Raw genomic sequence first — 26,366 nt, 5'->3', positions numbered from 1 at the left:
GAACAGGAGACTTTTGTGGATATACCCATTTCAAACAGGTATGCTGTTTTGGAAAATGTAGGGGGTGATGGATTCTCAGGGGAACGTAGCACAAACAGCCAAGTTTCTGGTATTGAGACTGGCTCTAATGCAACGAGGGGTACGTTGGCTTCCAAGAGACCAATTGTGTTAGGGGATTCTGTAGTCAGAGGTACAGACAGACGTTTCTGTGGCCAGCAGAGAAAAAGCAGAATGGTGTGTTGTTTCCCTGGTGCCAGGATCAAGGATGTCTCAGAAGGGTGCAGAATGTTCTTAAGGGGGAGAGGGGCCAGCAGGAGGTCATTGTCCACATTGGAACCAATGACATTGGAAGGGAAAAGGTTGAGACTCTGAAGGGAGATTACAGAGAGTTAGGTAGAAATTTAAAAAGGAGGTCCTCAAGCGTAGTAATATCTGGATTATTTCCAGCGCTACGAGCTACTGAGGGGAGGAATATGAAAATAAAGCAGATGAATGCATGGCTGAGGAGCTGGTGTACTGGAGAAGGATTCACATTTTTGGATCATTGGAATCTGTTTTGGGGTATAAGTGAACTGTACAAGAAGGACGGATTGCACCTAAATTGGAAGGGGACTAATATACTGGCAGGGAAATTTGCTAGAACTGCTTGGGAGGATTTAAACTAGTAAGGTGGGGGGGAGCGACCCAGGGAGATAGCAAGGAAAGAGATCGATGTGAAACGGGTGTAGCTGAGAACAGAAGTGAGTCAAACTGTCAGGGCAGGCAGGGACAAGGTAGGACTAGTAAATTAAACTGCATTTATTTCAATGCAAGGGGCCTAACAGGGAAGGCAGATGAACTCAGGGCATGGTTAGGAACATGGGACTGGGATATCATAGCAATTACGGAAACATGTCTCAGGGATGGGCAGGACTGGCAGCTGAATGTTCCAGGATATAAATGTTACAGGAAGGATAGAAAGGGAGGCAAAAGAAGAGGGCGAGTGGCATTTTTGATAAGGGATAGCATTACAGCTGTGCTGAGGGAGGATATTCCTGGAAATACATCCAGGGAAGTTATTTGGATGGAACTGAGAAATAAGAAAGGGATGACCACGTTATTGGGATTGTATTATAGAGCCCCCAATAGTCAGAGGGAAATTGAGAAACAAACTTATAAGGAGATCTCAGCTATCTGTAAGAATAATAGGGTAGTTATGGTAGGGGATTTTAACTTTCCAAACACCAACTGGGGCGGCCATAGTGTTAAAGGTTTAGATGGAGAGGAATTTCTTAAGTGTATACAAGACAATTTTCTGATTCAGTATGTGGATGTACCTACTAGAGAAGGTGCAAAACTTGACCTACACTTGGGAAATAAGGCAGGGCAGGTGACTGAAGTGTCAGTGGGGGAGCACTTTGGGGCCAGCGACCATAATTCTATTCGTTTTAAAATAATGATGAAAAAGGATAGACCAGATCCAAAAGTTGAAGTTCTATGTTGGAGAAAGGCCAATTTTGACGGTATTAGGCAAGAACTTTTGAAAGCTGTTTGGGGCAGATGTTCACAGGTAAAGGGACGGCTGGAAAATGGGAAGCTTTCAGAAATGAGATAACAAGAATCCAGAGAAAGTACATTTCTGTCAGGGTGAAAGGGAAGGCTGGTCCGTATAGGGAATGCTGGATGACTAAAGAAATTGAGGGTTTGGTTAAGAAAAAGAAGGAAGCATATGTCAGGTATAGACAGGATAGATCGAGTGAATCCTTAGAAGAGTATAAATAAAGTAGGAATATACTTAAGAGGGATATCAGGAGGGCAAAACGGGGACATGAGATAGCTTTGGCAAATAGAATTAAGAAGAATCTAAAGGGTTGTTACAAATATATTAAGGACAAAAGGGTAACGAGGGAGAGAATAGGGCCCCTCAAAGATCAGCAAGGCGGCCTTTGTGTGGAGCCACAGAAAATGGGGGAGATACTAAATGAATATTTTGCATCAGTATTTATTATGGAAAAGGATATGGAAGATATAGACTGTCGGGAAGTAGATGGTGACATCTTGCAAAATGTCCAGATTACAGATGAAAAAGTGCTGGATATCTTGAAATGGTTAAAGGTGGATAAATCCCCAGGACCTGATCAGGTGTACTGAGAACTCTGTGGGAAGCTGGAGAAGTGATTGCTGGGCCTCTTGCTGAGATATTTGTCTCATTGATAGTCACAGGTGAGGTGCCGGAAGATTGGAGGTTGGTAAATGTGATGCCACTATTTAAGAAGGGCGGTAAAGACAAGCCAATGAACTATAGACTGGTGAGCCTGACCTTGGTGGTGGGCAAGTTGTTGGAGGGAATCCTGACGGACGGGATATCCATGTATTTGGAAAGGCAAGGACTGAGTTGGGATAGTCACCATGGCTTTGTGCATGGGAAATCATGTCTCACAAACTTGATTGAGTTTTTTGAAGAAGTAACAAAGAAGATTGATGAGGGCAGAACAGTAAATGTGATCTATATGGACTTCAGTAAGGCGTTCGACAAGGTTCCCCATAGGAGACTGATTAGCAAGGTTAGATCTCACAGAATACAGGGAGAACTAGCCATTTGGATACAGAACTGGCTCAAAGGTAGAAGACACTGTGGTGGTGGAGGGTTGTTTTTCAGACTGGAGGCCTGTGACCAGTGGAGTGACACAAGGATCGGTGCTGGGCCCTCTACTTTTTGTCAATTACATAAATGATTTCGATGCGAGCAGAGGTACAGTTAGTAAGTTTGCAGATGACACCAAAATTGGAGGTGTAGTGGACAGCGAAGAGGGTTACCTCAGATTACAACAGGATCTGGACCAGATGGGCCAATGGGCTGAGAAGTGGCAGATTGAGTTTAATTCAGATAACTGCGAGGAGCTGCATTTTGGGAAAGCAAATCTTAGCAGGACTTATACACTTAATGGTAAGGTCTTAGGGAGTGTTGCTGAACAAAGAGACCTTGGAGTGCAGGTTCATAGCTGCTTGAAAGTGGAGTCACAGGTAGATAGGATAGTGAAGAAGGCGTTTGGTATGCTTTCCTTTATTGGTCAGAGTATTGAGTACAGGAGTTGGGAGGTCATGTTGTGGCTCTACAGGACATTGGTTAGGCCACTGTTGGAATATTGTGTGCAATTCTGGACTCCTTCCTATCAGAAAGATGTTGTGAAACTTGAAAGGGCTCAGAAAATATTTACAAGGATGCTGCCTGCGTTGGAGGATCTGAGCTACAGGGAGAGGCTGAACAAACTGGGGCTGTTTTCCCTGGAGCATCGGAGACTGAGGGGTGACCTTATAGAGGTTTACAAAATTATGAGGGGCATGGATAGGATAAATAGACAAAGTCATTTCCCTGGGGCTGGGGAGTCCAGAACTAGAGGATATATGTTTAGGGTAAGAGGGGAAAGATATGCAAGAGATCTAAGGGGCAACATTTTCACGCAGAGGGTGGTACGTGTATGGAATGAGCTGCCAGAGGATGTGGTGGAGGCTGGTACAATTGCAACATTTAAGAGGCATTTGGATGGGTATATGAATAGGAAGGGTTTGGAGGGATATGGGCTGGGTGCTGACAGGTGGGACTAGATTGGGTTGGGATATCTGGTCGGCATGGACGGGTTGGACCGAAGGGTCTGTTTCCATGCTGTACATCTCTATAACTCTATGACTTGCATCTCAATAGTATCAGGAAAGTGCACTGTCGTTTGAGAGCTCCTATTAACAGACAACCAGTGTGCTGGATGGAATTAAAGTCAGAAAGTGTGATGCTGGAAAAACACAGCCGATCAGGCAGCATCCGAGGACCAGGAGAGTTGACGTTTCGAGCATAAGCTCTTCTTCAAGAATGGGATGGGGGGAAGGGGACGGAGAGATAAATGGGAGGAGGGTATGGTTGTGGGAGTGGTAACTGGGAATGCGATAGGTAGATGAAGGTTGGGCGTGATGGTGATAGGTCGGAGCGGAGAGTAGACAGATACCTGGGAAGGAAGATGAACAGGTAGGAAAGTTCAAGAGGACAGGGACGGATGTGGGAGGAGAGGGAATGAGGAAACTGATGGAATCAACATTGATTCCGTGTGATTGGAGGGTCCCCCATTCTGGTTCATATTGTGCACATCTGTAGCAAGTGTGGGTTTGGAATAATTGCTCCGAGTATCGCGTGAAAATTCTCGTGAGATCTTTGAACTCAATGTGTTCTTTCACATCGAAACTGAAAGCGGGTGGATTCCGGAAGTGCTGAGTGTGAATATGGCATCCAGACAGCAGCTCCTGAGACTGACCGAGGAGGTAATCTGTCCCATTTGCCTGGATTTCTTCACCGATCCGGTTACACTGGATTGTGGGCACAACTTCTGCCGCTCCTGTATCACCCAGAGTTGGGAAAAGAAGGAGATAAACTCCTGCCCGGAATGTAGAGAGGAGTTTCCGGAAAGAAACCTCAGGGTAAATCGGGCCTTAGCGAATCTGGCCGAGGAGGCTCGAAAATTAAAGCTGGATCCGAAAGAGACGGAAAGTAAACCTCACTGTGAGGAACATCAGGAAGATCTGAAGCTGTTTTGTCAAACTGACAAGAAATTGATCTGTGTGTTTTGTGTCACTGCGGAACACAGAGAGCACCGTTTCATCCCGATTAAAGAAGGAGTTAAAATATATAAGGTAAAGGGGGAGTGTTTTAAACGCTGTGAGTTGTGTCATGGTATCAAGGTCTGACATTTTCTTGTTGCGATTTTCTCTCCCAATTCCAGAATAAACTGAAATCTTCCTTAGATTTTCTCACAGAGAAGAAATCGACGGTTCTCCAAATGGAACTGACCCAGAAACGGAAGATTTCCGAAGTGAGGGTGAGCTCTCCCTGTGCTGATTCTCTGGGATCTGGGTTAGTTTTGTTCCCTTTATCGCGGGACATTAATGAGGTTTCACATTTCATTTGGTAGGAACAGGCGAGCAGTCTGCAGACCCACATCACATCCGAGTTCACTAAAATACACCAGATTCTCACTGAGAAAGAGCAGCGTTTACTCAGAGATCTCAGGGAAGAAGAGGAGAGGGTTGTAGAAACAATGGAGAAAAACCTTCGAGAAATTCAGGAGAATTTAAATTATGTTGAGGAGAAACTCTCAAAGTTGCAGAAACAGATGGAGCAAACGGACGAACTGATATTTCTGAGGGTGAGTACTGCCAGTCAGTTCCGTGAAACGTCACCTGGCTATAGAGTCAGATGTACAACACGGAAACATGCCCTTCAGTCCAACATGTCCACGCCGACCAGATATCCTAACCGAATTCAGTCCTGTTTGCCAGCAGTTGGCTCACATCCCTCTAAACCTTTCCTATTCATGCCTTTTAAATGTTGCAACTGTACCAGTCTCCACCACTTTTTCTGGCAGCTCATTCCATACACGCACCACCCTCTGTGTGAAAAAGTTGCCCCCTTGGGCTCCTTTTATATCTTTCTAGTCTCACCCACATACCTATGTCTTCTAGTTCTGGACTCCCCCACCCCAGGGAAAAATATCTTGTCTATTTATCCTATCCATGCCCCTCATGATTATATAAACCTCTATCAGGTCACCCCTCAGCCTCAGGCACTCCAGGAAAAAGCCTCCAGGCTATTCAGCACCTCCCTCTCGCTCAAATCCTCCAACTCCGGCAACATCCTTGTAAACGTTTTTCTGAACCCTTTAAAGTTTAACAAAATCCTTCCAATACGAAGAAGAGCAGAGTTGTATGCAATTTTTTGAAAGTGTACTCATCACTGGCCTGTACTGCCGCAACATGATCTCACAACACTATAATCGGTGGTCTGAACAATAAAGGAAGGCATACCAAATGCTTTCTTCACTATCCTAATCTATCTGTGACTCTACTTTCAAGAACACCAAGGTCTACATGTTCAGAAACACGCCCCAGTACCTTACCATTAAGTGTATAAGTCCTGCTCTGATTTGCTTTTCCAAAATGCAGCACCTTTTCATTTATTGAAATTAAACTCTATCTGCCACTCCTCAGCCCATTTGTCCATCTGAACAGAAATAACTGATGAGAAAATGACAACAGGATCTTGATCAGATGGGCCAATGGGATGAGAAGTGGCAGATGGAGTTTAATTTAGATAAATGTGAGGTGCTGCACTTTGGGAAAGCAAATCTTAGCAGGACTTATAGACTTAATGGTAAGGTCCTAGGGAATGTTGCTGAACAAAGAGATCTTTAAGTGCAGGTTCATAGCAGGATATGGTAACATTAAGAGTCATAGAGATGTACAGCACGGAAACAGACACTTTGGTCCAACTTGTCCATGCCAAACCAGACATCCCAACTCAATCTAGTCCCACCTGCCTGCCAGCACCTGGCCCATATTCTTCCAAGCCCTTCCTATTCATAAACCTATCCAGATGCCTTTAAAGTGTTGCAATTGTACTAGCCTCCACCACTTCCTCTGGCAGCTCATTCCATGCATGTACCACGTTTTCCATGAACATGTTGCTCCTTAGGTCTCTTTCATATCTCCCCCTCTCACCCTAAACCTATGCTCTCTAGTTCTGGACTTCCCCCATGCCAGGGAAAAGACTTTGTCTATTTACCCTATCCATGCCCCTCATGATTTTATAAACCTCTATCAGGTCACCCCTCAGCCTCTGACGCTCCAGGGAAAACATCCCTAGTCTATTCAACTTCTCCCTTTCGCTCAAATCCTTCAACCCTGGCAACATCCTTGTAAATCTTTTCTGAACCCTTTCAAGTTTCACAACATCCTTCCCACAGGAAGGAAACCAGAATTGCATGCAATATTCCAAAAGTGGCCTAACTAATGTCCCATACAGCTATAACATGATGTTCCAAACCTGGACTCAATACTCTAATCAATAAAGGAACGTATACCAAATGCCGTCTTCACTATCCTATCTACCTGTGACTCTACTTTCAAGGAGCTATGAACCTGCACATCAAGATCTCTTTGTTCAGCAACATTCCCTAGGAGGAGAAAGTGAGGGCTGCAGATGCTGGAGATCAGAGCTGAAAATGTGTTGCTGGAAAAGTGCAGCAGGTCAGGCAGTAACCAAGGAACAGGAGAATCGACGTTTCGGGCATAAGCCTGTTCCTTGGATGCTGCCTGACCTGCTGCGCTTTTCCAGCAACATTCCCTAGGACCTTACCATTAAGTCTATAAGTCCTGCTAAGATTTGCTTTCCCAAAGTGCAGCACCTCACATTTTATCTAAATTAAACTCCATCTGCCACTTCTCATCCCATTGGCCCGTCTGATCAAGATCCTGTTGTCACTTTCTCATCAGTTATTTCTGTTCAGATGGACAAATGGGCTGAGGAGTGGCAGATAGAGTTTAATTTCAATAAATGAAAGGTGCTGCATTTTGGAAAAGCAAATCAGAGCAGGACTTATACACTCCTGAAATGGATAGGAGGAAAATTAAACTTGTTTTTTGTCTGAACTGTTCTGATGTTGTCACGGTTCAAAACTGCTCTCACACTGTCTACGGAATCTCAGTAATACCAAGATCCTCCGGGGAATGGGCTGTGAGGTTGATACTCATTTTGTAATTATCTCCTCGAACTCCCATTATAATCCAGTTCCAGTTCCATGTGGAGAGTATGTGCGGGTCTGGTACGGAGGGAGTGTGAGAGTCACTGTGTTGGTGAGCGGGACTGATGGTCAGTTCCAGTTTATTTTACCCTCTCCTCAGTCTTCCTTTCAAAATATATCACTTCACATTTCCGTGTTGTCTGTCTCCTCCTGAAATCTGTTACTGCCATCCTCACTGTTTGTGATTCGTTTCTTTCAGGAGGAAGGATGTCGGAAGAGAAGGTAGGACATGCTCTTTACTGAAACTCTGCAGTTTGCTCAATAACTCAGGGATGGGTTATTATGGGTTTATTTCCTGATTATTGTCGCTGCTTTGAAATATTATTTAACTCCATTTGTGGTTCACATTCCAGCTTTGTTATAAGAAGATACTTACTGCAACTGAGTAGTAAGAGAAACGGAGATTTAGAGGACAAAAAAAGGCACTTCAGCCATTGAGTCTGTCAGTCAAAAACAAACGCCTCCCTTTTCTCATCCCATTTCCAACACTTGGCACATTGCCTTGTACACTATGGCATGATAGGTGCACATCTAAATGTTTTTAAAATGTTTTGAGGGTTTATAAACATCTTGCATTCTTACTGACCAGTGAGTTCAGATTCTCACCACTTGCTGTGGTGAAAAAAACATGCCTCACATCCCCTTCCAGCCTACTCCCTTCCCCCCCCCCCCCCCCCCCCCCCTCATCCACCCAACCCCCCCCACACACACACACACCCCTTAAGTCTGCACCACTGGTTATTGATCCCTCCATCAAGGGGAAACATTCCTCTTGTCTGCATTTGTCTATGCCCATCATTATTTTGTACGTCATAATCAATCATGTCCGCATTCAGTCTGCTCTGCTCCAAGGAAAATACCTTCAGTCTGTCTAATCTCTCTTCATAACTGAAACTCTTCCACCCAGAGAACATCCTGGTAAATCCCCTTTGCATCCTCTCCAGGGTAATCACATTCCTTCTGTGATGTGGATTGCAGAACTGCACAAAACACTCCAGCTGTGGCCTAACCAACACTTTATACAGTTCCATCATCACCATCCTGTATTTAAACTCTATGCCTTGACAAATAAATGCAACTGTCATATGTATTCTTAAACACTTTGTCTACCTATCTTAGTACATTCAGGGACCAGTGGGTATGCACACCAAGGTCAGACAATCTGACCAGCCTGTCGACATCCTCCTGTAATGCCAAGCTATCCTCCTCCCTATTTAACAACTCAATATTTGTGAGATTCCATGTCCAGTGAAGTAGCTAGGCTTCCTCTTGAGCTAACACAGGTAACTTTGAGAACAGCAAAGGAATTAAGGGTTATGGTGAGAGTGTGCTAAGTGGAGCTGAGATCACGAAAAGATAAGCCATGATCATATTGAATGAGAGCAGGCTGAATTGGACAGATGGCCTACACCTGCTCCTAATTCTTCTGTTCTTCGGTTCTAACCCACCAATTTTCCTACCATCCTCAAACTTACTGATCACTTCCTGCCTTCAAAGCTAATTCAGTTATACATACCACAAACAGCAAAGACCACAACACTGATTTCTGTGGATCCTCCCCAGACACCAGCTTCCAGTCACAAAACACATCTCTCAAACATCACTCACTGCTTCCTGCCACTTAGCCAATTTTGTATCCAATCAGCCAATTTCCTTTGCCTTCCAGGACTTTTGATGTCACTGTCCGTCTCCCATGCAGGATGTTATCAAAAGCCTTGCTCAATCCAAGTAGCTTTGGTCAAATGCAGTGCCCTCATCTGGACTGCTGGTTATATTTTTGAAAAAATCAGTCAAGTTGGTCAGACATGACCTCCCCTTAACAAACCCATGCTCTCCCATTTTGAAGTGCACATAAATCATTCAAATAGATTCTATACCATTGTGGTCAGACTGACTGGCCTTTAGATTCCTGCTTTATCCCTTGCTCCATTCTTGAATAATGGTTCTACATTAACTGTCCATCGTTCCTTTGGCAATTCTCGTGGCTCGAGAGGAATTGAAAATTATTGCCAATGCCCCTGCTATTTTTAGTGTTGCCTCATTCAACAGAGCTAGAGTTTGTGTTTCAATTTAGATCTTATTGTCACGTGTACTTAAGTACAGAAGTAAAGGAGTACGATGAATAGTGCATGATGTTGCCACACACGGTGCCATCTTTGATACAAAGATACATCATCTCTCTGTTACTACTTTGTAAATTTTTGTAATTGTTAAAAATGTAAGATTACAGATCTTCATAGAATAAGTGGAATAAATTACAAAATAAAGTAAGAGATATTTTCAGCTTTTATCTTTGTTTCACAAGCTCTTTATGTTACAGCAATAACACAGGCTGAAATTTTATCATCTCCTGTGGTGTGTGATATCTCGTAACTCATCTCTTATCAGGATATTGCTTTTTGTCTTTCCAAGTTGTGTTTAGTCTGGTTATGGAAACAAATTTTTCCCTTAATTTTCTCCCTCATTTGCTGAATGACAAAACATGCTGAAACCTGACCAGATAAATCATTTATAACTTATTCCAACAAAGTGCAATTTGTTAACACGAATTGTCTGATATTTGCAGGATTAGCGAGAACAATTGGATATCACCAGCAGATGGCGCCTTGTCTCTTGGAAAGTACAACGGCCCTTTACAGTACACAATTTGGAGAGAAATGATGGATGACATTAACCCGGGTAAAAAACAGTTTAATATTCCTGATCGGCTGACACGTGTAACAGGACATTATCTGGAAAATATATTGTCACTTGAGGGCTTGTGTTAACAGACACCTAATGTGGATGAAATTAGACAGTTAATCAACAGAAGGGGCTGCAGAAACTCTACTGAGGAGATGCCGGTATTGGACTGGGGTGGACATAGTTAAATTTTTTTAACTCTGCCTACTCTAGTCACTGAAGGCTGTGATGATCCTCTTAAAATGTCCAAGGTTCAAAACAACAGCGATTAACATTCATATACTTAACATGATCACAAATTCTAAAACACAGCGCAGATATATGACAACTTCAATAATAGCGAGTAACAAGCAGTTTGGAGATCGTGAGGCTGATAGATGGATCCCACTAACTGAGCAGTGAAGCTCTCCTGATCCCTCCATGAATTTGACCAGCGTCTCGATCTAATCTGATATTTGGGCTTCACTACAACATTCCTATTAGTTTTTCATGGATTTGTAGTGTGGAAAGATGTTGGGTGGTCCTTGAGGAACGGGTGGCAAATAATCTGTTCTTGCTTCCAGTGAGGAGAGAGTTTCATTGGGAGTGACAGTAACATGGGGTCATGGAGGGAGAAAAGAAACATAAAGGAACAATATGCAACTCAAACTCACATCGTAGTCAGATAAATCATCACAGAAACTCAGACAAATTGTCTTTCACTTAAATCCCTTTGTACCCTGTTTTGCTCATGTATTGTATTGAATGAGTTGCTGAATCCATCAGAAAGGATTTCAGTGTAAGATGGGGGACAAACCCAGTTGTGTGAGCATCTCTTCTGGAGAGAAATGGGCTTTATCAACTGAGCTGAATTCAACTGTTTTTAGTCTTTGTTCTGATCTGCAGATTTGCTTTCTGATTTTTACTGAGAATGTCTTCTCAACCCACCTTCTGGTCTATTTACCCATGTCCTGTTTAACCGCTACTCACTGTTTCCCACACAAGCTTACAGTGTAAACGGAGTTGTGTCATCATATCCACTTAAAGACTCTTTCCAGATTGTAGCAACCCAAGCTCTAACAGCCCATCCTGCATTCCTCTGAATTTGGAATTTTCTCTCAATTTACTTTCTTCTACAATGTGCTTCAATATTCTTCATTACCACAGGGGATCAAAAGACATGGGGAAAAGGTAGGTGAATGGATCTGAGAAACATATCACCATGATCATAGCAGAGTAGACCTGATGGGCCAAATGGCTTAATTCCACTCAACTGTCACATGGTTATATGGTCTCACAGGATTAATTATGAAATCCATGCCCATCTCCATCACCTACTATTCGAACCACACCAGCCAGATTTTACGCACTCTGAGAGCACCACAATAGTCTTAATGTGGGATGTGGGGGTCACTTACACGATCAGGATTTGCTTCCCATTACTAGCTGCCAGCGGGAAGGAGAAGTACCATGTTTCCTTAAAATGATTCAACAGATACATTCGATGTGCTGAATGGCCTCTGTACGAGATTATTCTAATCTCCCTCTCCAATCCCACTCCATCCACTATTCATTCTTCCCTGCTCTTCCAGCATCACTTTCTCCTATTCCCTCAGTCGTCTTATCCCTTTCCCAGCTCTTGCTTATCCCTCCCTGCTGTTCTTTCTCCTTTTTTCCTCTACTGATCCCACTTAACCTCCCCAATATTTCCCACTCTTACTAACTCCTCCCCTTTGTTCCAAACCCTCTCCTCTCCCTCACATTTCCTCTCCCCCATTCTTCATCCATTCTTCTTTTTACACCCTCCCACTAATACCTCTCCCTACACTCCCCTCGCCCTTTGTCTGATCTACCCCCACTCGTCCTCCCTTCCAAGCCTGCTCTTCCTTCTCTCATGTCCTGCTCTACAATCTCCTCTACCTTGCTCTGCTCTCCTTTTTCTCCCTGCCCAACCCCTCCCCACTCCCAATCTTCCATCCTCTCCGCCATATTTCCATCATCTCATTTCGGCACAACTCCCATGCAGCATTGTCCCTTCCTGCTCCCCATTCCTGCTCTTTCTACCTCACTCCCCTCCCTTCACACGATATTATTTTCCCTCCCCTCAGCCACTCTTCCTTCCCCTACCATTCCACTATTTTTCCATTCCTCAATTTTCCCACCCCATAAAGTGCTCCCTTCCCCACACCTGCCTCTCCTCCCCCATTCTTTCACCCTCCTCTCTTGCTTCCTCTCCAACGCACTTTCTTGTCCCTCCCTCCACTCTCCCAATAACGTCCCATCCCCCTCTATTCCCTTCACTCATTCACTGTTCCGACTTGCTGCACACATTCCCCACTCTGTACACCACACTCTTCTGCCTTCCACTCTCTCCCCTACTGTTTCTTCCAATTCCCCCATTCTTCCCAACTTCTCCTCCGCTCTCCCTTGCCCTATCCGGCCCTTCCTTCTCCATTCTCCTCCCCATTCTTCGTACACGTTGCCTTCATTATCATCTCTGTTGTCTCTTCTCTCTGACGATGTAATTTGATCTCTCCCCCCAGCTCCAGCCTCTCTGACTCTGGATCCGAATACAGCACATCCCCTACTCATCCTGTCTGAGGACCGGACCAGTGTGAGACTCGGTGACACGGAGCAGCCACTCCCTGACTCCCTGGAGAGATTTGATCTCTTGCCTTTTGTCCTGGGATCAGAGGGATTCATATCAAGGGGGCACTACTGGGAGGTGGAGGTGGGGGAGAAGACCTGGTGGATTCTGGGAGTGGCCCGAGAGTCTGTGAAGAGGAAACGGAGATTCAGACTGAACCCGGAGACCGGACTGTGGATTGTGGGGTTGTATCCCAGAGATGGTTATTTTGCCGCCACCTCCCCCTCACTGACCCCTCTCTCCCCGAGTGAGAATCCCCGGAAGATCGGGGTTTTCCTGGACTATGAGGGTGGACAGGTGTCATTTTACAATGCGGACACCATGTCCCATCTCCACACTTTCACCCACACTTTCACTGAGAGGCTCTTTCCCATCTTCAATCCGGGATTGAATGACGGCGGGAAAAACTCCGCCCCGCTGACAATCTGCAGGATTAAAGGGCACTGACAGATCCATCCCATAATTTCACCCCGTCCGCTTGCCTCCTGCCAAATTTAAACTGATGGGTGTGGATGTCAGTCACAGGTGGAGGGAGAAGCCAAGTTAACATTCCGGGAATAAACCCTGTATCGGAACTGGGAACTGAAAGATCAGCAAATTGCTGTGTAGAGCTGGGGGAAAGAAGAAATAAATATAAGTCCAATTGTAGAGTTAAAAATCACACAACACCAGATTATAGTCCAAAAGGTTTGTTTGGAAGCACTACCTTTCGGAGCACTGGTCTTTCATCAGGTGGTTGTGGAGAGTCAGTGGGGTCTTTCCAGAGGGTACACCAGATCATGTCACTGCAAGGCAGAGAGAGACAATGAGATCCAGAAAGAGGTGGGGAAGTGAAGGCAATGAATACAAGAATTCCTTGAATCACTGTTATTCCCACCTTCACAGTGATGAGGTGGTCTTGGTTTCCAGTGGACGGAGGTTCAAACCTTTGAAATTTGAACAATTGAGTAAATTTGGATGGTTTAGCTGGCTTCCACACCACTTCTAAACACACAGCTATGTAGTTGACTCTTAATGCTGACTGGGCATTCAGTTCTGAGCAATACCAACACTGACATCTCATCAATGATTTTATCAAAGAAGACTGGAGGGGAGACCAGATGCTGTTGTGATTCACGTCACTCTTCAGTTTGGACTCAGGCAGTGAGCACGTGCAATTCCCATGTTGCCTGGCCCACTGAGTACTTCCATCATTTTCTGTTGATATTAATGGCTCATTGGTTTGATTCCTGTAATTATGATAGCACTGTCAGTTTGTTAAACTTAAAATTCTCAACCTATTACAATAATGTCAGTGATTAAATAATGCTGGCCATTCAAATGGATCTGCCCAGGTTTGTAAATATTAATCAGAACATCACGTTCACGTGGGTACTCTGTAATAAAATTGATGGTAAGGGAACTTATGTATATGTGATGTCTCCTGCTGTGAATATTGTTGATAATCTGTACTGAATGTGCTATATAAATTGATTTGGGTACGTACACCATTCCTGTAGAATGTTGAACCACATGAAACCCAGTTCACTCGAATTTAAGTAAGTATTCATCGGTTGCTGGGTTTCTGGTCAATCTCATCATCTGTTTACTTCAGTGAAATCATCCTTAAATCATGATGTTGTAATTACTTGTATTTTTTTGCAAAGTATTAAAGCACTCTTGTTAAACTGCGCAGGCTCAGGCACGAGAGAGCACATTGAGAGTCAGACACAGACCGAGTGAGTATATAGTTGAGGGCATTTGGAGGTAGTGCGAGACTAGAACTGGTTCATGTTTTGTTTTTCCATTTTAAAAGTTTGAAATTTGGTCACCTCAGTCATGAAAAGGTCGCTGACCCAGCTGCCTGAGGGACAGTAATCTGCTGAAGCCTGAACAGGGTCTCAATAGGTGGTGATTACTGTTAAAGCTCAATATATCGGAGTCAGCTGTATTTAACGAATGAATGATTTTGAATGAATAATTTTACTATTACCTATATGTTCCAGTGCAAACACAATAAAATGCAGTGAAAAACTTCCACTGTCCACTGGTACCATTTTGCATAGTTTATAATAATTTACAAAAGAGACTCCATAACTGTTTCAAAACCGCCAACAACAGATCCACTCAACGTCAAAGTCGCCTCTCTTCAGATCATTTGGCGCTAGGCCTAACTCGCTGATTCAGGCTGCCATGTTCGCCCATCTGCCAGCCACCTCCTGGACACAGCTCCAGGCTCACCAGCCTCTGCCATACTCCCAACCCAAACAAAACACCTTCCTACCAACTTCCCCAATGATGCCAAAATAAAAATGGGAAAAGGGAAAAACAAAGAAACAGGCAGAGTGAACCTTGGATGCTGCCGTCAGACTCTTGAAATGAAAGATTTCTTGAAGAGAAAGGCTGTGAGAGGTTGTCAAGCACTGACCATGAAAGTTGTTTGGTATGCTTTCCTTTATTGGTCAGAATATTGAATATAGGAGCTGGTAGGTCATGTTGTGGCTGTATAGGATGTTGGTCACGGCACTTTGGAATATTGCGTGCAATTCTGATCTCCTTCCTATCGGAAAAATATTGTGAAACTTGAAATGGTTTAGAACAGATTTACAGGGGTGTTGCAAGTGTTGCAATTTGAGCTATAAGGAGATGCTGAATAGGTTGGGGCTGCTTTCCTGAGGGGTGACCTTATAGAGGGTCATAAAATCATGAGGTGCATGGATAGGATAAAGAGTCAGTCTTTTCCCTAGGGTGGAGAAGTCTAGAAGGAGAAGGCATAGGTTCATGGTGAGGGAGGGAAGATACAAAAGAGACCTAAGGGGCAACTTTTTTATGCAGAGGGTCGTGCACGTATGGAATGAGCTGCCAGAGGAAGTGGTGGAGGCTGGTACAATTGCAACACTTAAAAGACATCTGGATGGGTCGATGAACAGGAAGGGTTTGCAGGGAAAAGGGCCGGATGCTGGCAGTGGGACCAGATTAGGTTGGGATATCGGGTTTGGAGTGGATGATTTGGCCCGAAGAGTCTGCTTCCATGCTGTACATTTCTGACATTCTGACTCTAAGACTGCACAGAGTGTGAAGATAGACGAGTGAAACTATGGCCTGTGTCACTACCTACTCATAACACATTTCTCCTGACCAACCAATCCCAACTGTTATTTCACAGGGATGGAAAACCTCTTTCTGTGCTGGTTGTTCTCGGTATTTACTCCCTGTCTGTTTGCATGAGTGTATCCCTTTCCACACAGACACAGCAGATGAATGGTTACCTTGCTGGTGTAGCTGCAGATGAGTTGACTGAGTTAACCCCTTTAAGAGGGGATATGTGGAAGCAAACTCTGCACTGTCAGGAAAAACAGGAGTGAGACAAAGCCCTACAGATCAAGGAATTCGGAGGCAGTTAGGGAACTCACGGCACAGTAGAAAAGGTGCATTTTGTTTGGTTTATTGGCACATCGTTTGGAAATAATTTTTCAACAGGACGTATTGAAGCCTCGCACAACAGAGTGACAGCACACGCTCATTGGTTGGTAATAGCTGCTAATGTGACCAAAATAGAGACATCGGAGCACCGAAGTGTTGTATCTGCAAGATGTGGGGGATCCATTCTGGATCAAAATGGGCACATTTGCTGCTCGGTTGGTTTGGAATAATTGCTCTGAGTATTGAGTGCAAATCCTCGTGAGATCGTTAAACTGAATGTGTTCTTTCACATCGAAACTAAAAGCAGGTGGATTCAGGAAGTGCGGAGAGTGAACATGGCATCCGCACAGCAGCTCCTGAGACTGACCGAGGAGGTAATTTGTCCCATTTGTCTGGATTTCTTCACCGATCCGGTTATACTGGATTGTGGGCACAACTTCTGCCGCTCCTGTATCACCCAGAGTTGGGAAAAGAAGGAGATAAACTCCTGCCCGGAATGTAGAGAGGTGTTTCCGGAAAGAAACCTCAGGGTAAATCGGGCCATAGCGAATCTGGCCGAGGAGGCTCGAAAATTAAAGCTGTATCCGAAAGAGAAGGAAAGTCAACCTCACTGTGAGAAACATCAGAGAGAACTGAAGCTGTTTTGTGACACTGACAGGAAGTTGATCTGTGTGATGTGTGTCACTGCACCGGAACACAGAGAGCACCGCTTCATACAGATTAAAGAAGGAGTTAAAGTGTACAAGATAAAGAGGAAATGTTTAAAAGCTGTGAATTGTGGCATAGTTTCTAGGTCTGACAGTTTCATGCTGCGATTTCTCTTCCAATTCCAGGCTAAACTGAAATCTTCTTTAGATTCTCTCACAGAGAAGAAATCGGCGGTTCTCCAAGCTGAACTGACCCAGAAACGGAAGATTTCCGAAGTGAGGGTGAGCTCTCCCTGTGCTGATTCTCTGGGATATCGGTTAGTTTTGTTCCCTTTATCGCGGGACATTAATGAGGTTTCACATTTTCATTTGGTAGGAACAGGCGAGCAGTCTGCAGACCCACATCACATCCGAGTTCACTAAAATACACCAGATTCTCACTGAGAAAGAGCAGCGTTTACTCAGAGATCTCAGGGAAGAAGAGGAGAGGGTTGTAGAACCAATGGAGAAAAATCTTCGAGAGATTCAGGAGAATTTAAATTATATTCAGGAGAAACTCTCTAAGTTACAGAAACAGATGGAGCAAAAAGACGAGCTGATATTTCTGAAGGTGAGGGAATATAGTGCGGGTCAGTTCCCTGAAACGTCGCCCGGTTACAAAATAACTGATGTGAAATGTTTAATTCATGTTGCTCAATTGAAATGGACAGGAGGAAAATTCAGCTGGGTTGTTGTCCGAGCGGTTCTGCTGTTGTCACGGTACAAAAACCGCTCTCACACTGTCTGCAGAATCTCGGGAATACAGACATTCTCCTTGGAATGGGTTGTGATGTTTTTACTTGCTTTCTTATCTCCATGTTCCACCAAGTTTAATTATCTCATGGAAATCCCATTATAATCCAGTTCCAGTTCCATGTGGAGAATGTGTGGGTGTGTCTGGTACAGTGGGAGTGTGAGAGTCACTGTGTCTGTGAACGGGACTGATGGTCAGTTCCAGTTTATTTTACCCTCTCCTCAATCTTCTTTCCAAAATCTATCACTTCACACTTCCGCGTTGTGTCTGCTCATTTCAGCAGCCTGTCTGTCTCCTCCTGAAATCTGTTACTGCCATCCTCACTGTTTGTGATTCTTTTCTTTCAGGAGGCAGCTTGTCGGAAGAGAAGGTAGGACATGCTCTTTACTGAAACTCTGCACAGTTTGCTCAGTAACTCAGGGATGGGTTATTATGGGTTTATTTCCTGATTATTGTCGCTGCTTTGAAATATTATTTAACTCCATTTGTGGTTCACATTCCAGCTTTGTTATAAGAAGATACTTACTGCAACTAAGTAGTAAGAGAAACGGAGATTCAGAGGACAAAAAAAGGCACTTCAGCCATTGAGTCTGTCAGTCAAAAACAAACGCCTCCCTTTTCTCATCCCATTTCCAACACTTGGCACATTGCCTTGTACACTATGGCATGATAGGTGCACATCTAAATGTTTTTAAAATGTTTTGAGGGTTTATAAACATCTTGCATTCTTACTGGCCAGTGACTTCAGATTCTCACCACTTGCGGTGGTGAAAAAAACATGCCTCACATCCCCTTCCAGCCTACTCCTCCCCTCCCCACCCCCAACCATTCACCCAACCCCCCCCACACACACACACACCCCTTAAGTCTGGACCATTGGTTACTCATCCCTCCATCAAGGGGAAACATTCCTCTTGTCTGCATTTGTCTATGCCCATCATTATTTTGTACGTCATAATCAATCATGTCCACATTCAGTCTGCTCTGCTCCAAGGAAAATACCTTCAGTCTGTCTAATCTCTCTTCATAACTGAAACTCTTCCACCCAGAGAACATCCTGGTAAATCCCCTTTGCATCCTCTCCAGGGTAATCACATTCCTTCTGTGATGTGGATTCCAGAACTGCACAAAACACTCCAGCTGTGGCCTAACCAACACTTTATACAGTTCCATCATCACCATCCTGTATTTAAACTCTATGCCTTGATAAATAAATGCAACTGTCATATGTATTCTTAAACACTTTGTCTACCTATCTTAGTACATTCAGGGACCAGTGGGTATGCACACCAAGGTCAGACAATCTGACCAGCCTGTCACATTGTCTTATAATGCCAAGCTATCTTCCTCACTATTTAACAACTCAATATTTGTGAGATTCCATGTCCAGTGAAGTAGCTGGGCTTCCTCTTGAGCTAACACAGGTAACTTTGAGAACAGCAAAAGAATTAAGGGTTATGGTGAGAGTGCGCGAAGTGGAGCTGTGATCACAAAAAAGATAAGCCATGATCATATTGAATGATAGCAGGCTGAATTGGACAGATGGCCTACACCTGCTCCTAATTCTTCTGTTCTTAGGTTCTAACCCACCAATTTTCCTACCATCCTCAAACTTACTGATCACTTCCTGCTTTCAAAGCTAATTCAGTTATACATACCACAAACAGCAAAGATCACAACACTGATTTCTGTGGATTCTCCCCAGACACCAGCTTCCAGTCACAAAACACATCTCTCAAACATCACTCACTGCTTCCTGCCACTTAGCCAATTTTGTGTCCAATCAGCCAATTTCCTTTGCCTTCCAGGACTTTGATGTCACTGTCCGTCTCCCATGCAGGATGTTATCAAAAGCCTTGCTCAATCCAAGTAGCTTTGGTCAAATGCAGTGCCCTCATCTGGACTGCTGGTTATATTTTTGAAAAAATCAGTCAAGTTGGTCAGACATGACCTCCCCTTAATAAACCCATGCTCTCCCATTTTGAAGTGCACATAAATCATTCAAATAGATTCTATACCATTGTGGTCAGACTGACTGGCCTTTAGATTCCTGCTTTATCCCTTGCTCCATTCTTGAATAATGGTTCTACATTAACTGTCCATCGTTCCTCTGGCAATTCTCTAGTGGCTAGAGAGGAATTGAAAATTATTGCCAATGCCCCTGCTATTTTTAGTGTTGCCTCATTCAACAGCGCTAGAGTTTGTGTTTCAATTTAGATCTTATTGTCAGTTGAAACTTTATTGCTGGAACAGCACAGCAGGTCAGGCAGCATCCAGGGAACAGGAGATTCGACGTTTCGGGCACAGGCCCTTCTCCTGTGCCCGAAACGTCGAATCTCCTGTTCCCTGGATGCTGCCTGACCTGCTGTGCTGTTCCAGCAATAAAGTTTCAACTTTGATCTCCAGCATCTGCAGACCTCACTGTCTCCTCGAAGATCTTATTGTCACGTGTACTCAAGTACAGAAGGAAAGGAATACGATGAATAGTGCATGATATTGCCACACACCGTGCCATCTTTGATACAAAGATACCTCATTTGCTGAATGACAAAACATGCTGAAACCTGACCAGATAAATCATTTATAACTTATTCTAACAAAGTGCAATTTGTTAACACGAATTGTCTGATTTTTGCAGGATTAGCGATAATAATTGGATATCACCAGCAGATGGCGCCTTGTCTCTTGGAAAGTACAACGGCCCTTTACAGTACACAATTTGGAGAGAAATGATGGATGACATTAACCCGGGTAAAAAACAGTTTAATATTCCTGATCGTAAGTCCGGCTGACACGTGTAACAGGACATTATCTGGAAAATATATTGTCACTTGAGGGCTTGTGTTAACAGACACCTAATGTGGATGAAATTAGACAGTTAATCAACACAAGGGGCTGCAGAAACTCCCTACTCTGAGGAGATGCCGGTATTGGACTGGGGTGGACATAGTTAATTTTTTTTTGACTCTGCCTACTCTAGTCACTGAAGGCTGTGATGATCCTCTTAAAATGTCCAAGGTTCAAAACAACAGCGATTAACGTTCATATACTTAACATGATCACAAATTCTAAAACACGGCAACTTCATATGACAACTTCAATAATAGCGAGTAACAAGCAGTTTGGAGATCGTGAGGCTGATAGATGGATCCCACTAACTGAGCAGTGAAGCTCTCCTGATCCCTCCATGAATTTGACCAGCGTCTCGATCTAATCTGATATTTGGGCTTCACTACAACATTTCTATTAGTTTTCCATGGATTTGTAGTGTGGAAATATGTTGGGTGGTCCTTGAGGAACGGGTGGCAAATAATCTGTTCTTGCTTCCAGTGAGGAGACAGTTTCATTGGGAGTGACAGTAACATGGGGTCATGGAGGGAGAAAGGAAACATAAAGGAACAATGTGCAAATCAAACTCACATCGTAGTCAGATAAATCATCACAGAAACTCAGACAAATTGTCTTTCACTTAAATCCCTTTGTACCCTGTTTTGCTCACGTATTGTATTGAATGAGTTGCTGAATCCATCAGAAAGGATTTCAGTGTAAGATGGGGGACAAACCCAGTTGTGTGAGCATCTCTTCTGGAGAGAAATGGGCTTTATCAACTGAGCTGAATTCAACTGTTTTTAGTCTTTGTTCTGATCTGCAGATTTGCTTTCTGATTTGTACTGAGAATGTCTTCTCAAGCCCACCTTCTGGTCTATTTACCCATGTCCTGTTTAACCGCTACTCACTGTTTCCCACACAAGCTTACAGTGTATAAACAGAGTTGTCATCATATCCACTTAAAGACTCTTTCCAGATTGTAGCAACCCAAGCTCTAACAGCCCATCCTGCATTCCTCTGAATTTGGAATTTTCTCTCAATTTACTTTCTTCTACAATGTGCTTCAATATTCTTCATTACCACAGGGGATCAAAAGACATGGGGAAAAGGTAGGTGAATGGATCTGAGAAACATATCACCATGATCATAGCAGAGTAGACCTGATGGGCCAAATGGCTTAATGCCACTCAACTGTCGCATGGTTATATGGTCTCACAGGATTAATTATGAAATCCATGCCCATCTCCATCACCTACTATTCGAACCACACCAGCCAGATTTTACGCACTCTGAGAGCACCACAATAGTCTTAATGTGGGATGTGGGGGTCACTTACACGATCAGGATTTCCTTCCCATTACTAGCTGCCAGCGGGAGGGAGAAGTACCATGTTTCCTTAAAATGATTCAACAGATACATTCGATGTGCTGAATGGCCTCTGTACTAGATTATTCTAATCTCCCTCTCCAATCCCACTCCATCCACTATTCATTCTTCCCTGCTCTCCCAGCATCACTTTCTCCCATTCCCTCTGTCTTCTTATCCCTTTCCCAGCTCTTGCTTATCCCTCCCTGCTCTTCTTTCTCCTTCCCTCCTCTACTGATCCCTCTTAACCTCCCCAATATTTCCCACCCTTCCTCACCTCCTGCACTCTTACTAACTCCTCCCCTTTGTTCCAAACCCTCTCCTCTCCCTCACATTTCCTCTCCCCCATTCTTCATCCATTCTTCTTTTTACACCCTCCCACTAATACCTCTCCCTACAATCCCATCGCCCTTTGTCTGATCTACCCCCACTCGTCATCCCTTCCAAGCCTGCTCTTCCTTCTCTCATGTCCTGCTCTACAATCTCCTCTACCTTGCTCTGCTCTCCTTTTTCTCCCTGCCCAACCCCTCCCCACTCCCAACTCCTAATCTTCTATCTTCTCCCCCATATTTCCATCATCTCATTTCGGCACAACTCCCATGCAGCATTGTCCCTTCCTGCTCCCCATTCCTGCTCTTTCTACCTCACTCCCCTCCCTTCACACGATATTATTTTCCGTCCCCTCAGCCGCTCTTCCTTCCCCTACCATTCCACCATTTTTCCATTCCTCAATTTTCCCACCCCATAAAGTGCTCCCTTCCCCACACCTGCCTCTCCTCCCCCATTCTTTCACCCTCCTCTCTTGCTTCCTCTCCAACGCCCTTTCTTGTCCCTCTCTCCACTCTCCCGATAACGTCCCATCCCCCTCTATTCCCTTCACTCATTCACTTTTCCGACTTGCTGCACACATTCCCCTCTCTGTACACCACACTCCTCTGCCTTCCACTCTCTCCCCTACTGTTTCTTCCAATTCCCCCATTCTTCCCAACTTCTCCTCCGCTCGCCCTTGCCCCATCCGGCTCTTCCTTCTCCATTCTCCTCCCCATTCTTCGTACACGTTGCCTTCATTATCATCTCTATTGTCTCTTCTCTCTAACCATGTTATTTGATCTCTCCCCCCAGCTCCAGCCTCTCTGACTCTGGATCCGAACACAGCACATCCCCAACTCATCCTGTCTGAGGACCGGACCAGTGTGAGACTCGGTGACACGGAGCAGCCACTCCCTGACTCCCTGGAGAGATTTGATCTCTTGCCTTTTGTCCTGGGATCAGAGGGATTCATATCAAGGGGGCACTACTGGGAGGTGGAGGTGGGGGAGAAGACCTGGTGGATTCTGGGAGTGGCCCGAGAGTCTGTGAAGAGGAAACGGGGATTCAGACTGAACCCGGAGACCGGACTGTGGACTGTGGGGTTGTATCCCAGAGATGGTTATTTTGCCGCCACCTCCCCCTCACTGACCCCCCTCTCCCTGAGTGAGAATCCCCGGAAGATCGGGGTTTTCCTGGACTATGAGGTTGGACAGGTGTCATTTTACAATGCGGACACCATGTCCCATCTCCACACTTTCACCCACACTTTCACTGAGAGGCTCTTTCCCATCTTCAATCCGGGATTGAATGACGGCGGGAAAAACTCAGCCCCGCTGACAATCTGCAGGATTAAAGGGCACTGACAGATCCATCCCATAATTTCACCCCGTCCGCTTGCCTCCTGCCAAATTTAAACTGATGGGGGCGGATCTCAGTCACAGGTGGAGAGAGAAGCCAGGTTAACATTCTGGGAATAAACCCTGTATCGGAACTGGGAACTGAAAGATCAGCAAGGAGCTGTGTAGGGCTGGGGGAAAGAAGAAACAAATATAAGTACAATTGGAGAGTTAAAAATCACACAACACCAGATTATAGTCCAAAAGGTTTGTTTGGAAGCACTACCTTTCGGAGCACTGGTCTTTCATCAGGTGGTTGTGGAGAGTCAGTGGGGTCTTTCCAGGGGGTACATCAGATCATGTCACTGCAAGACAGAGAGAGACAGTGAGATCCAGAAAGAGGTGGGGAAGTGAAGGCAATGAATACAAGAATTCCTTGAGTCACTGTTATGCCCACCTTCACAGTGACGAGGTGGTCTTGGTTTCCAGTGGACGGAGGTTCAAACCTTTGAAATTTGAACAATTGAGTAAATTTGGATGGTTTAGCTGGCTTCCACACCACTTCTAAACACACAGCAATGTAGTTGACTCTTAATGCTGACTGGGCATTCAGTTCTGAGCAATACCAACACTGACATCTCATCAATGATTTTATCAAAGAAGACTGGAGGGGAGACCAGATGCTGTTGTGATTCAAGTCACTCTTCAGTTTGGACTCAGGCAGTGAGCACGTGCAATTCCCATGTTGCCTGGCCCACTGAGTACTTCCATCATTTTCTGTTGATATTAATGGCTCATTGGTTTGATTCCTGTAATTATGATAGCACTGTCAGTTTGTTAAACTTAAAATTCTCAACCTATTACAATAATGTCAGTGATTAAATAATGCTGGCCATTCAAATGGATCTGCCCAGGTTTGTAAATATTAATCAGAACATCACGTTCACGTGGGTACTCTGTAATAAAATTGATGGTAAGGGAACTTATGTATATGTGATGTCTCCTGCTGTGAATATTGTTGATAATCTGTACTGAATGTGCTATATAAATTGATTTGGGTACGTACACCATTCCTGTAGAATGTTGAACAACATGAAACCCAGTTCACTCGAATTTAAGTATTCATTGGTTGCTGGGTTTCTGGTCAATCTCATCATCTGTTTACTTCAGTGAAATCATCCTTAAATCATGATGTTGTAATTACTTGTTTTTTTTTGCAAAGTATTAAAGCACTCTTGTTAAACTGCACAGGCTCAGGCACGAGAGAGCACATTGAGAGTCAGACACAGACCGAGTGAGTATATAGTTGAGGGCATTTGGAGGTAGTGCGAGACTAGAACTGGTTCATGTTTTGTTTTTCCATTTTAAAAGTTTGAAATTTGGTCACCTCAGTCATGAAAAGGTCGCTGACCCAGCTGCCTGAGGGACAGTAATCTGCTGAAGCCTGAACAGGGTCTCAATAGGTGGTGATTACTGTTAAAGCTCAATATATCGGAGTCAGCTGTATTTAACGAATGAATGATTTTGAATGAATGATTTTACTATTACCTATATGTTCCAGTGCAAACACAATAAAATGCAGTGAAAAACTTCCACTGTCCACTGGTACCATTTTGCATAGTTTATAATAATTTACAAAAGAGACTCCATAACTGTTTCAAAACCACCAACAACAGATCCACTCAACGTCAAAGTCGCCTCTCTTCGGATCATTTGGCGCTAGGCCTAACTCGCTGATTCAGGCTGCCATGTTCGCCCATCTGCCAGCCACCTCCTGGACACAGCTCCAGGCTCACCAGCCTCTGCCATACTCCCAACCCAAACAAAACACCTTCCTACCAACTTCCCCAATGATGCCAAAATAAAAATGGGAAAAGGGAAAAACAAAGAAGCAGGCAGAGTGAACCTTGGATGCTGCCGTCAGACTCTTGAAATGAAAGTTTTCTGTATTTCGTACTTTCAAAACGAAGTGAAAGTGAAAAAGAGAAAGGCTGTGAGAGGTTGTCAAGCACTGACCATGAAAGTTGTTTGGTATGCTTTCCTTTATTGGTCAGAATATTGAGTATAGGAGCTTGCAGGTCATGTTGTGGCTGTATAGGATGTTGGTCACGGCACTTTGGAATATTACGTGCAATTCTGATCTCCTTCCTATCGGAAAAATATTGTGAAACTTGAAATGGTTTAGAACAGATTTACAGGGGTGTTGCAAGTGTTGCAATTTGAGCTATAAGGAGATGCTGAATAGGTTGGGGCTGCTTTCCCTGGAGCATCGGAGGCTGAGGGGTGACCTTATAGAGGGTCATAAAATCATGAGGTGCATGGATAGGATAAATATTCAGTCTTTTCCCTAGGGTGGAGAAGTCTAGAACGAGAAGGCATAGGTCCATGGTGAGGGAGGGAAGATACAAAAGAGACCTGTTGGGCAACTTTTTTTATGCAGAGGGTCGTGCACGTATGGAATGAGCTGCCAGAGGAAGTGGTGGAGGCTGGTACAATTGCAACACTTAAAAGACATCTGGATGGGTAGATGAACAGGAAGGGTTTGCAGGGAAAAGGGCCGGATGCTGGCAGTGGGACCAGATTAGGTTGGGATATCGGGTTTGGAGTGGATGATTTGGCCCGAAGGGTCTGCTTCCATGCTGTACATTTCTGACATTCTGACTCTATGACTGCACAGAGTGTGAAGATAGACGAGTGAAGCTATGGCCTGTGTCACTACCTACTGATAATACATTGCTCCTGACCAACCAATCCCAACTGTTATTTCACAGGGAT

General features: G+C 44.3%; 1 protein-coding gene and 1 pseudogene across 2 annotated transcripts; both read left to right on the top strand.

Annotated features, from left to right (window-relative positions):
• Positions 1 to 4,093: 4,093 nt before the first annotated feature.
• LOC148140094 (zinc-binding protein A33-like) lies at positions 4,094 to 14,923 on the top strand (annotated as a pseudogene). The gene is made up of 6 exons (XR_015753039.1): positions 4,094 to 4,656; positions 4,746 to 4,841; positions 4,935 to 5,168; positions 7,801 to 7,823; positions 10,168 to 10,280; positions 12,806 to 14,923. The product of XR_015753039.1 is annotated as a zinc-binding protein A33-like (transcript).
• Positions 14,924 to 15,582: 659 nt separating this feature from the next.
• Positions 15,583 to 25,184, top strand: LOC122545863 (zinc-binding protein A33-like). Its single transcript, XM_087979297.1, has 6 exons — positions 15,583 to 17,081; positions 17,145 to 17,240; positions 17,335 to 17,568; positions 18,099 to 18,121; positions 20,390 to 20,502; positions 23,068 to 25,184. Exons 1-6 carry the CDS (start codon positions 16,647 to 16,649, stop codon positions 23,616 to 23,618), a joined length of 1,452 nt encoding a protein of 483 aa, XP_087835423.1. The 5' UTR covers positions 15,583 to 16,646; the 3' UTR covers positions 23,619 to 25,184.
• The last annotated feature ends 1,182 nt before the right edge of the window (positions 25,185 to 26,366 follow it).

Source organism: Chiloscyllium plagiosum, unplaced genomic scaffold (assembly GCF_037043375.1).
Source record: "Chiloscyllium plagiosum isolate Xiang-an unplaced genomic scaffold, Cpla_swu_hap1 HiC_scaffold_35, whole genome shotgun sequence".
NCBI classification, from domain to species: domain Eukaryota; kingdom Metazoa; phylum Chordata; class Chondrichthyes; order Orectolobiformes; family Hemiscylliidae; genus Chiloscyllium; species Chiloscyllium plagiosum.
Note: the sequence above shows the minus strand (reverse complement) of the source record. Positions and strands in the feature narration are given on the sequence as shown.